Source organism: Elephas maximus, chromosome 3 (genome assembly GCF_024166365.1).
Source record: "Elephas maximus indicus isolate mEleMax1 chromosome 3, mEleMax1 primary haplotype, whole genome shotgun sequence".
Lineage (NCBI taxonomy): Eukaryota > Metazoa > Chordata > Mammalia > Proboscidea > Elephantidae > Elephas > Elephas maximus.
In genome coordinates, this window is record NC_064821.1 from 108,924,872 (window position 1) to 108,937,512 (window position 12,641).

The following is a 12,641-nucleotide window of genomic DNA, read 5'->3' on the forward strand; positions in this document are numbered from 1 at the left end:
AAAAAGGAAACCAAAGACTCAGAGAAGAAAGTAGTCTTTAGGACAATAGTCTACACAAACGATGGCCTCATCTACCCTGAGACCAGAAGAACTAAATGGTGCCTGGCTATCGCTACCGACCGTTCTGATCCGAGCCACAGTAGATGGATCATGACAGAATGGGAGAAAAATGTGGAACAGAACTCAAATTCTTAAGGACTCCAGACTTCCTGGACTAGTTGAGACTAGAGAATTCACAAGACTATCACCCTGAGATATAGTCTAAACCTTAAACCGAAATTATCCCTTGAGGTCACCTTTTAGATAAACAGCAGATTGGCCCATAAAATAAAGAATACTACCTGTGAGTAATGAATTTCTTTTTTAAAAAATAAAAATCAATTACAGGAGACTAAATGGTCAAAAATTACTGTAAAGCAAAGGTAAGGGGGCAGGGAAACTAGAGTACTGGAAATGGTACAACCAGAATGGAATGAATGAGAATGATGACACATTGTGAAAAATCTAACCAATATCACTGAATAATTTGTGTAGAAATTGTTAAATGGAAACCTAATTTGCTGTTTAAATTTTCACCTTAAACAATAGAATATTATTTAAAATAATAAAAACTAGGCAAATGGTTGTTTTTAACCTTTTTTTTTCCTCCAAGAGCTCTCAAGAAATAAAATAGATATTATCAGTTTAACCATGTAGGCTGAGAACAAAACTGTCAGAATACAAAAAGTCTATTTAATTCTTTTATTATTGCTGCCATTAATAAAGCAAGAATCTTTAGCTGGTGACTCGTAGGTATATTTTTGTTTTTGAAAGTTAGGAATACATTGATGTCACCAAAGATATTGTATTCATATGGGTATGCATTTATTTAATATCATCATATATAATGATTTAAAGAAAAAGATAAACTTAACAATTCCAAATGTTTCTATAACAAATAATACTTGTTTATTGGGCAGCTCTTCAGCATGCAGGAAGAAATCCATCCCAAAAGACCATTAATAAATATTGGACTCCTCAAACTGCCAAACTGAATTTTGATGATTTTTGTATAATTTTAAGGAAGGAAAAACCTACTTCAAAAGCAGAACTCCTAAAATCATTTAAGAAGTTAGATGTAAATGATGATGGCTATATTTTACACACTGATCTTTATAAAATTCTAACAAAGGTAAGATCTGGGAAACAGTTTGTAATACACATATTCTGTAAAACAACTTGGAATCTAGCTTTTGCTATTTCCAAAGTCCACATTAAAAATAACTATTTTGTTGGGAGATGAAATAAATCACATATATGTTGTTTATAAAGTACTTAGGGATCCTCCTGGATGAAAGGTGCTTTATAAAGAAAAGGTATGAAACTGGGCCCATGTTGTAGTTCCCTTGTGCTCCTATGTAGTTCTTTCCTGCCCACAATTCTTTGTATGTCAGTGATAGGTCCATATGTAATAAGTAAAAGAGAAACAGTATAAACGGGGTTAGAAACCCATTCTGTTTCTTGGTACGGTGTTATTAAATATCAAAGCAGTTATTACTGGATCTACAATATACAATTCTTGAAATTTAGCAAATTGAATTTTAGTGCACTTTCAGAAAGTTTAATAAAACTGTAAATTTTTATTTTATGTAAAGCCTCATTCTTCCTGACGTAATACTCTTCTGAGGTTTATGATGAAACCATATATTCAAACTTAATTGTTGAAAAGATTAAAAATGTATTTACGCTATCCCCATGAATAACAAAGTGGTAGTCATTCATGTTGCTTTAAAATGAATCTTGTTTTTTCAGAGAGGTGAGAAGATGACTCAAGAAGAAGTAAATGCCATTATAACTTTGGCTGACGTAAATACTGATGGCAAGTTCGATTACCTCAAGGTACATAAGTTCATATTGATGTAGATTTGTGTACTGTGTAGGAAAAATATTTTTAAAGAGATACATCATTTTAATACTGGCAATGACCTACTTACATACTGTGTACTAATTGTACCTGAAATTCAATCTCTCCAGTCCCAGAATTGTAACCCAATATAACTACATTAAAAACAGCATAACAAAGTTAAAACACACACACACACACACACACACACACACACACACACAGAGTCTTCTCAAAAATGTACTTTTTCTGGGATGGACGAATCATAAAAATTATTTAGAACAACCACAAGTCTACACATCTTATAAAAAAAATAATAAATCACTTCTCCTTGTGTAACATTTTATTTTTACTCAGAGTGTGACCTCCTCATTGAATCATGGCTGCATTTCACTAGGTCACTTGAGAGTGGTCAATCTGATTCAAGAAAATAAAATGAGCAACCTAGTTCAATAGGAAATATATTCTGTCAGTCTTTCCCTTGCCTACTAATATGCGTTTGTCTTTTCCTCCTCCCAAATGTATGATTTAATGTTTTACCCACTGGACTACTTTTTTATTTCCTATAGTTTTGTAAATTATATATGACAACCAGTGAGCAATGTCTGAAGACTACACTAGAAAAACTGGAGGTTGACAGTAAACTGAGGCGTCAACAGTTTGGAAGCCACATTGAAGGGTCCCCTGAAAGGGACCCATCACCAATACCCAAATCTTCGCCTAGAATCATAAGAAAAACTGATCAGGAAACATTCTCAACTAAAGGTATTTACTTTTAACGCTAAGGATTTCTTGATCCGAAATGAAAGATCATATTCAGATAAATCTTCCTTTCCATCTTAGCTTATTAGTAATAAAACAGATGAGAATCCACCGTTTGTTAGCTACTGATTCTAGACTCTTAGCTGTAAAAGTCAATGAAGTAAAATTTTATTATGGAATTTGACTTGGCTACTCGACGGCAACGGGGTATGCTGATTATATTTTATTTAAAACTAAAATTTCAGACTAAAAGGTGACATATTGAAGTGGTCTTATTAGTAGCCCATAAATTAGAAACTATTAAAGACTGATAGATATAAAACTTCTTTATTTCAGTAAGAAGAACGAGAAGAACAAAATTAATACATAGACCTTTCATACTGTACTATGTTTAGAAGCAAACTTCCTCTTGACAGCCTTTCATAATGTGAGACCAAGTAACTATTGATTGTTACAGGTGATGCCAGGAGTTCTTTACTGTCAGCAACTAGAAAGTTCAAAACATCTGTTTCCTTCACAATTGCCATGGGCGTTAATAGTAACCGAAACTCAAAGTTAACTGAGCCAAACTCACTAAAGGTATAGTATTTGAAATTAAGGTAACAGATGCGACCTTTTCTGAAAAAAAAGAAATTGACATTATTAATAGCTATACAGTGTCTACCAAGAACCAATGAAGTTTGTGAACTGATTCTTTGAGATTTTTCTGTGGGTTGCAGCATTTATAAATGTAAGCCAGTTGTAATACTTTTAAAGTAAAAGCAGTAACTATTATTATAAGGTTTTCAGCTTAAAAATGATAACTTAAATTTTTAAACTTGGTGACAATTATATACTTTGACCAGCATATTTATTTTGTTGCTTATGAAGAAATCATTCATTCAATATCAATTCCTATGAGAGAAAGACAACAAAGTCACTTTGCTAAGTCAATATTTATAGTGTTAATATTGATCTTCTTCCTTTGTTTTTACTTTCTAGACTCAACCTTTACTAGTTTTCTTTCAACAGAAAATAATAGCTACAGAAATATAAAACATTAACTGGAAACTGCTAGGATACATTAAAAATGTGCACCTAGAGACCTCTGTAAAAGGGGGAAAAATGGTTATGACCACATACTATAACTGCTGTTAGAAAACTGAACTGATTGTCCTCAAGAGCTACATTTTTGTTTCAAATAACAACTCTGTATTTGTTATTGAACTCTGAAGTCCCTTATATCTTTAAATTGCTAGACAGTGACATTTGTTCTATATTAAAATTTTAAAACATTATCTCCAAGGAATTTTGTTCAGACTGTTTAGGAATCTATATACCCTAAGCAATTTGGTGTGCATGTCCAACGTGTTCATACACAATATTTAGTGTCCCAACAATATTATTCTCCACCAGTGGAACCTTTTTTTGTGTTTTGCAACTTCTTAGGCACCTTAAAACTCTTCCAGCCTCTACCCATTACCAATTCCAAAACCACTTCCACATTTTAGGTAACTGTTAGAACAGCACCCCATTCTTCCGGTACCAAAACTCTGTCTTAGTTATCTAGTGCTGCTGTAACAGAAACACCACAAGTGGATGGCTTTAACAAACAGCAATTTATTTTCTCCAAGTTTGTTGTTGTTAGGTGCCATCAAGTCAATTCCGACTCATAGCGACCCTGTGTACAACAGAATGAAACACTGCTTGGTCCTACACCATCCTCACAAGCACTGTTACGTTTGAGCCTGTTGTTGCAGCCACTGTGTCAATCCATTTCATCGAGGGTCTTCCTCTTTTCCACTGACCCTGTATTTTACTAAGCATGATGCCCTTCTCCAGGGACTGGTCCCTCCTGATGACATGTCCAAAGTATGTAAGACCAAGTCTCACCATCCTTACTTCTAATGAGCATTCTGACTGTACTTCTTCCAAGATACATTTGTTTGCTCTTCCAGCAGTCCATGGTATATTCAATATTCTTTGCCAACACCAGAATTCAAAGGCATCAATTCTTCTTCAGTCTTCCTTGGTCATTGTCCAGCTTTCACATGCACATGAGGCGACTGAAAACACCATAGTTTGGGTCGGGTGCACCTTAGTCCTTAAAAGTGACATCTTTGTTTTTCAACACTTTAAGGAGATCTTTTGCAGCAGATTTGTCCAATGCAATACATCTTTTGATTTTTGACTGCCGCTTCCATGGGTGTTGATTATGGATTGAAGTAAAATGAAATCCTCGACGATTTCAGTCTTTTCTCTATTTATCATGATGGTGCTTCTTGGTCCAGCTGTGAGGATTTGTTTTCTTTATGTTGAGGTGTAATCCATACTGAAGACTGTGTTCTTTGATCTTCATCAGTAAGTGCTTCAAGTCCTCTTCACTTTGAGCAAGGAAGCTTGTGTCATCTACATATTATAGATTGTTAATGAGTCTTCCTCCAATTCTGATGCCCCGTTTTTCTTCATATAGTCCAGCTTCTTGGATTATTTGCTCAGTGTACAGATTGAATAGTATAGTGAAAAGATACAATCCTGAAGCACACCTTTCTTGACTTTAAACCACAGAGTATCCCCTTGTTAGGTTTGAACAACTGTCTCTTGGTCTATGTACAGTTTCCTCATGAGCACAATTAAGTGTCTGGAATTCCCATTCTTTGTAATATTATCCATAATTTGTTATGATCCACACAGTCAAATGCCTTTGCATAGTCAATAAAACACAGTTTAGGAGGCTAGAAGTCTGAATTCGGAGCGTCAGCTCTAGGGGAAGGCTTTCTCTCTCTATCTGCTCTGGAGGAATGCTGTTGTTTCTTCAGCTTCTGCTGTCTGGTTCCTTGGAGATCTCCATGTGTCTTGGCATCTGTCTTACCCCGTTTCTCCTCTGTTTGTTTGTTTAATCTCTTCTATATCTCAAAAGAGATTAATTCAAGATACACCTTATACTAATCCTGCCTTATTGACATAACAAAGACAACCCATTCCCAAATGGGATTATAACCACAGGCATACCAAAAACCAAACCGGCTGCCATCAAGTTCATTCCAACTCATAGTGACCCTACAGGACAGAGTAGAGCTGCCACATAGGGTTTCCAAGGAGCGGCTGGTGGGCTCGAACTGCCAACCTTTTGGTTAGTAGCCATAGCTCTTAACCATTATGCCACCAGGGCTCTACCACAGGTACAGAGGTTAGTATTTAACACATATTTTGGGGGGGCATAATTCAATCCATATACCAATCATGTCCAGAATTAGGAGAAGCCCAAAACCATGTGTTATAAACTCTAGAGATGCAATACTTCCATTATCCAGACTCCTATTTAGAATATGCCTACTTACATGTTCTATATGTGAGTGTATATGTATGTTGTATCGTATTTGTTACATAACCCAAACTATTCCGACTCATGGTAGTGGGTTATAGACATATATATAAATAGAAGTATATATTTTTAAACTCAAAATGGTTAACAGTATTAAGTTACTATTAATTTTTGTGACAGCTCCAAAGAATTTTGTTACAAAAGTTTCTTGCATGTTCAAACTATTGATCAATTCAGTCTGTCAATTAAATTATACTTTTATAAATCTAACCTCTTATTTTTAAGATGTACAGCTTATAATTTTATAGCAAAAGGTTCAATAATGGTCTCTTTACCTCTTTGACTTAGCAACATACAGAACAGCAAATAACTATCTAATAAGTATGTGACCTAGGGTATCGTTATAAAAAAATGACAGTAGTGATGATGATGAAGATGATAATATATAAGCTCCTCCTGTGACTAATCTATGGCATGTATACTGCTTAATAATTCTACTTCACCTTAAATTTTAGTAGTAATACAGAATTCATTATGTCAGAACAAATCATATTCACTTTGGTGTTCTAAGATTTAACCTTACTGATACACTTAAGCATTTTGATAGAATTGTATACTTTATTATCTATTTGTAATTGTGCTTTTCGGCTTTTCCTTATATATTATGAGTGAAAATAAATAAAATTTGTATATAACAAATAAATGAATTAACACTTCTGTTCGAGTTTATATGAATTGACCTGAATTGGTAGAGTATAGCACCACCTCATGCCCTATATAAATATTACAAGCTACTATTTTCTTCTTCACTATTTAATATCTATATTGTCAAAAGATTATATCATACATGGAATTTCTTACTCTGTTATTCTAAAAGTTAAAAAAATAACCTCAGCCTTATTTCATTTTACTCATAATACTCAAACTATCAATATAATCTATAATCCTTTCAAACTGATTTATTTGAATGAGGCAGCCAAATTGTCAGTACTTTTTCCCTTTAGCTCATAACGTTTTAGTCCAGGTCCTAGAGAAAAAGCATCGTGTGACTGAAAGTCTGTTTGCTTTAAAAAGAAATTTTAAGTTGAATAAGCATTGCGTGTTTGATAACTGGTGAATCTTAAGAAACTGAATTCTTTTTTGGATAGCAGAGTTACAAATTCTCCTAGAATTTAGTATTCAAAATAATTTGATTGTTACATTGAAGTTTGGTTAATTATAAAGAATGTGGACTTTGTGTTCTATTTTATGATAACTGTTGTTCTATCATTTTCCAACCTTACTAATCCATGCATAACATTGTAGCATGCGGGTTGGCTGTCTTTCAAAAGAAACTTAGAAATTCCCCTCTACCTGTAGCATTGTTTTCTAGAATGGAAATTAGGAAAGACTTAGAATAAACATGTTTATTTACCTTGCTCCCCAACTGAATTTTATAAAGATGTCTGTCAGCCCATGGCACTGCCCCTAGAAATACTATCAGCACATGGAAAAAGTCTTCCATTCTTGAGTCTTTAAATACCACAAATTATGTTCACTACCAGTGTATCAGGCAAAGTACATTAGTTTTTAAGAGTTTCATTTGTACATCTTTTAAACTAGGGGACTGCTGCGCCCATGATTGCAATACAAATTTAAGAAATTTTCTAGCTACTAAAATCTGTATTTCTTTTTAATAAGAAGACCAGTAGTTATGTTTGTCATAACACTTCAATATATGGATAATTCACAGTGATAATGATTTATGATATTTTATTATAATAATATAATAAAAATACAGTTTCTTTTAAAAACTGACTTTTTAAAAGACCTTAGCAGATGTTTAAATGTGAAATAGAACAGAACTTAGAACACTGTAACTGGTAGGCTGGAAAATAAGGAGACCTGGGTTCTAGCTCTAGTTCTGTAATCTGCAAGAATTATGATATTAAGCATATGGCCCTTTTTTTTTGTTTCTTTCCTCATCAATCAAAAGAGAAGTATTTTTAGATTCCTTCTACCTTTAATCTGTAATTCTAAACTAGTTTCCCTCACCAATACAGATGGGTAAATAGAAAATATATATTCATAAAGTGTTTTAGATGAAATTCCATCTGATAATGTTATAATCAGAATTAATTAAAAGGAAAACATTTTAAGTATTATATCAGAATCATAGTTCAAGCTGTCTCAAAGGGTAACTTGTCCAAATACTATGTGAGTGTATCTTTCTTTTAGCAGTCATCATGGTCCAAAGTCATGTTGATTATGTGAGGACCAATTGCCTCTGAGGTAATGTCAGCATCTATTGTTAGTCCATATTTTTTCCCAGCCAAGAGATTTACAGGGAAGCTAAATGAAGTTCAGCGCATACTTTTACTCAGCATTAGTAGTTAAACTTTTGACACAAGCCCAAGTTTGAACCTCATTGTGTTATACAGACTTAATAAAAATTTTCAATTTGGTTCCCTGAGTTTTCTTTTGGAAACACAATCTAATGGTAAAAGCATTAATCTGAGAGTCTTTGACTTTAAATCTAATAATTTCTACAAATTCTTCATAAAACCTGTGAGCCCATGTAATCTTTGGGTACTTTAATTTCTCTGTTTATTAAAGTGACTAATTTTCACTTGCCCTATATTGCCTTATAGAGATATTACTGAAGTATCATATATAATGAATTGCTTCTGTTGTAGGCAGTATACTTAGGAAGAAGAATTTCAATAATTTATGGTCACACCTTAATTTCTCAGGATTAAAAATACACATTTTTTATAGCCCAAAGGTATGGCAGTGTATGTAATTAATGACTAACTGAATGCTAGTATAATTGCCCTGCAGTAATGGTAAAATCTTAAAATTCAGTTAAAGAAATCTTCAAAGAAAAGATGAATGGAAAACAAGTTGATAAAAACCAAAACTAAAGTAAAAGGAAATACAGAAAATACACATATCAAATTCTACAAAAGTTCTTAATATCTAAAATAGTCAAGTTTATTAAAATACGTAAGAAAAATTCCAAGTTTTCAATAGAGTTATGAGGATAGGAGATGAATAGGCTGTTCACAGAAAAGGAAATAAAAATAATAAACACATGGGGAAATGTTCAACCTTGCTAATAATCAGAGAAGCTCAAATTAGTGTAAAATTTATTGTTCTTGTTTTTAGATGCTGTCAAGTTGGTTCCTACCCATGGTGACCCTGTGTACAACAGACCAAAACACTGTCTGGTCCTGTGCCTTCTTCACAATGTTTGCTATGCTTGAGCCCATTGTTACAGCCACTGTGTCAATCCTGCCCATTGAGGGTCTTCCTCTTTTTTGCTGCCCTCTCTTTACCAAGCATGATGTCCTCTGCCAGTACATGAGATGAAGTCTCTCCATCTTTGCTTGTAACGAGCATTCTGGCTGTACTTCTTCCAAGACAGACTTGCTTGTTCTTCTGGCAGGCCATGGTATATTCAGTATTCTTCTCCCACACCATAACTGAAAGGCATCAATTCTTCTTCAGTCTTCCTTATTCATTGTCCAGCGTTCCCTTGCATATGAGGCAATTGAAAATACCACAGTTTGGGTCAGGCTTACCCTAGTCCTTAAAGTGACATCCTTGCTTTCAACACTTTAATGAGGTGTTTTGCAGCAGATTTGTGCAACATACTACATCATCTGATTTCTTGAATGCTGTTTCCATAGGCATTGATTATGGATCCAAGTAAAATGAAATCCTTGACTTCAATATTTTCTCCATTTATCATAATGTTAAAAATTGTTACAATACCATTTTTTATTATGAAATACTTCAGGTATACAAAAATATATTGAATACTGTAATGAATGTTTCATGTGTCCACCCCTTGCTTAAGAAATTACCCCACCCCCACCACCTAATTTATTTCGTGATAACAACACTGACTAATTAATGGCAAGGATAAAATTGTTACATTCATGTGCCATTGGTATTGTAAAATTGGCACAACTGTTTTATAAAGCAATATGAAAATGCATGCCAGTAGTCTGGAGCCCTGGTGGCGCAGTGGCCAAGAGCTCAGCTGCTAACCAAAAAGTCGGCAGTTCGAATCCACCAGCTGCTCCTTGGAACCTCTATGGGGCAGTTCTACTCTCTCCTGTGGGGTTGCTGTGGGTCAGAATTGATTCGATGGCAACAGTTAGTAGTCTTAAAAATATACAAATTCTTTGCCTGGAAGTTTTCTCAAGAAAATATTTTATCAGAAAATACCCCATTGCCAATGTGTAGACAAAATAATATTCATTTTAGCATTATAATGATGAGAATTGGAAATGACCTAAATGTATAACAAAAGAGTTTGATATAACATTAAATGAAAAAGTAGAATATAAAATGGTGGTCTTCATTAAAACGTAAAAATCGGTTTCTATATAAGGCCAGTGTTAAAAGTATTACATAAAAACAAATTAGAGTGGTAGAATTATAGCAACTGTTTTCTGTTTTTAAATTTCTAACTTGAAATGTATTTTGGTCTTAGGAAACTAACATAAAACATTAAAATAATTCTGGCATATATAATAGAAAAATGATGAGTTAGCACATTTTAGGAGAATTTAGCCTTAAAAAAAGTGTAAATACCTCAATATAAATTATGTTTGGCCTTGTCTTTTCAGCTCCCTAGTAATTCTTTCTATAATGGATTAATAATATTTTTGATTTGTTGTGATACAGCTAATGCACGCCTTTTCTCAGTAGTTATCTTAATATTACTAAAGCCTTGAGTTCAGTATCTAACTATCCTTATACGTAATTTTTCAAAATCATCCTTTATAAAATCACATCAAAGCCTCATTAGTATGCTATTTTTGGAAGTCATTAGAACTTTTGTTACAGGTAGGCAGGCCTACTAGTATTAGAGAGGAAAGCATTTTTGTATACATCTATGTTAATTTCCCCTAACTTCAATAAAGAATCCTTTACTATCTACCCAAGGTACCATCTTCAAGTTCTTCTTAATTCTGGTCCTGAGCCCCCACATAAACATGTTAATTTGGACTAGGAGAAGGGCTTTGGCTAGACTGAGAGATGGAGAACCAATCTCATAGAACGGTCTTTCTCAAAACTGGTATTTTATATTTATTAACATATTGTAGTAGTGTGAAACTTTTATTCATCACAGTGTTTTTTTAGTTACCTAGATTTGAAACAATTATTTTGGTTGCCATATACTTTATCTTTTAAACACAAAGCCCTGTCTCTTGTTCTTTCCATCTATTTCCGTCAGTCTTAGTGGTGTTTACCTCTCCATTCTTACTATGCTCCAAGCACCAATCTCATCCTGATTATTACAGGACATTATTTATTATCTTGCTTTTAGACTTCTCATCATCATGAACTTTATTTTTCTTGTTTTTCTCTCTCCATTATGTCTTTTCTTATCTTTTCTTATGGAAATGCTATCCGTCCTTGAAGGAACAGTTCACGAATTGCCCACTCAGTTTATATCAGTGTCACCTTTCCCCATTAGTCAGACAACAAACATTTCTTGATCACCTACAATGTGTAGGGCACTATTTTAGGATCTGGGATTATAGCACTTTTTGAATATATAACTGTATACTACCACCAGTTATAAAATTGTATTGTGTCATCTGTTTTTACCTCCTGTGTTGCAAATACCTGGAGGACAATGGCTATACTTGACATTTCTTTCATGTTCTCCTCTGGTTTCTTCTTATTGCTAAACATGCTGGAAACATTTAATAAGCACTGTTTGAAAAAAATGTTTTCCTTCTTTTCAGGAGTGGCAATGTGCACAATCAAAAGGTTGCTTTTTCTTAGAAGAAGACAGTGAAGTCATCAGCCATCAATACAGGATGCAAATACCTCAGAGATCCATGGTTTATCTAACAATTAAGCCATTAAACCTGAGTCAAGTTGAAGGCAAGTTTAAAGTTTCTGTGTATTTTTTAAAATGCCATAATGTGTCATCTATGAAAATACCTATGTAATTATTTGATAGTCCTACTTAGTGAAGAAATTAATCTGCCTAAGTAAGAAATGTGGTTACATCTTAAATAAGGTGTTAGTTTATAGGTAACTGTGTATCATATTATGCAAAACAAGTAAATTGCTTTGTGTTTATGTTTAAAGCATGTTTTATTTCAATTCATTTAAAAGCAAGAACATATTGTTTCCTGGTTTCCTCATGATATAGAATTAACATTTTGTTAATTAATCCTTAACCTTTTCCCTTTATCAATTTTTTAAAAAATAATGCATTTAGGAGAAATTCTATAGAAGCATAATTTGGAACAATAAGAAACTGCAAGTATTTTTGAATACCTTCCAAGTCCTATGTTATACAACTTAGACATTCCTTAATGATCTTTGCATTCATGATAATATTCTTTCTTTTGTACAGAGTTGCTAGAGAAAATTTAGTAATTTTTTTAGTGTCTAAAATGATTTTTTAATCAGCGGAAGATCTCTATAAGGGGGTTTTTCCTATTATTCCTTTAATGTTGTTATAAATTGATCTTTATTTTTCTTGTGTTTATGTATAAATATTTTCTATTAGAGTGTTTTTCTCCCACCCCATTCTTTTTCCCCTTTAGAAATTCTGAAAGTTTTCACTGGATGTCTTGTAGGATGCTTACAACATTTGGTAGCTGACAGTTTTAAATGATGATTACAGTAGTCATTTTTCAGAGAAAGGAATGAAGATAGCCCTAAAAATTCAATGTA

The 12,641-nt window shown here is 33.4% G+C and overlaps 1 protein-coding gene across 5 annotated transcripts in view; it reads left to right on the forward strand.

The window, feature by feature from the left end:
* Nucleotides 1-12,641, forward strand: part of EFCAB7 (EF-hand calcium binding domain 7) — a 54,959-nt gene that overhangs the window by 5,330 nt on the left and 36,988 nt on the right. For all 5 annotated transcript variants that reach the window (XM_049879471.1, XM_049879472.1, XM_049879470.1 and 2 more), the window contains exons 3-7: nucleotides 960-1,171; nucleotides 1,792-1,878; nucleotides 2,452-2,647; nucleotides 3,102-3,223; nucleotides 11,696-11,837. In XM_049879471.1, the coding sequence (XP_049735428.1) occupies nucleotides 960-1,171; nucleotides 1,792-1,878; nucleotides 2,452-2,647; nucleotides 3,102-3,223; nucleotides 11,696-11,837 (759 nt within the window). The remainder of the gene's footprint in view (nucleotides 1-959; nucleotides 1,172-1,791; nucleotides 1,879-2,451; nucleotides 2,648-3,101; nucleotides 3,224-11,695; nucleotides 11,838-12,641) is intronic.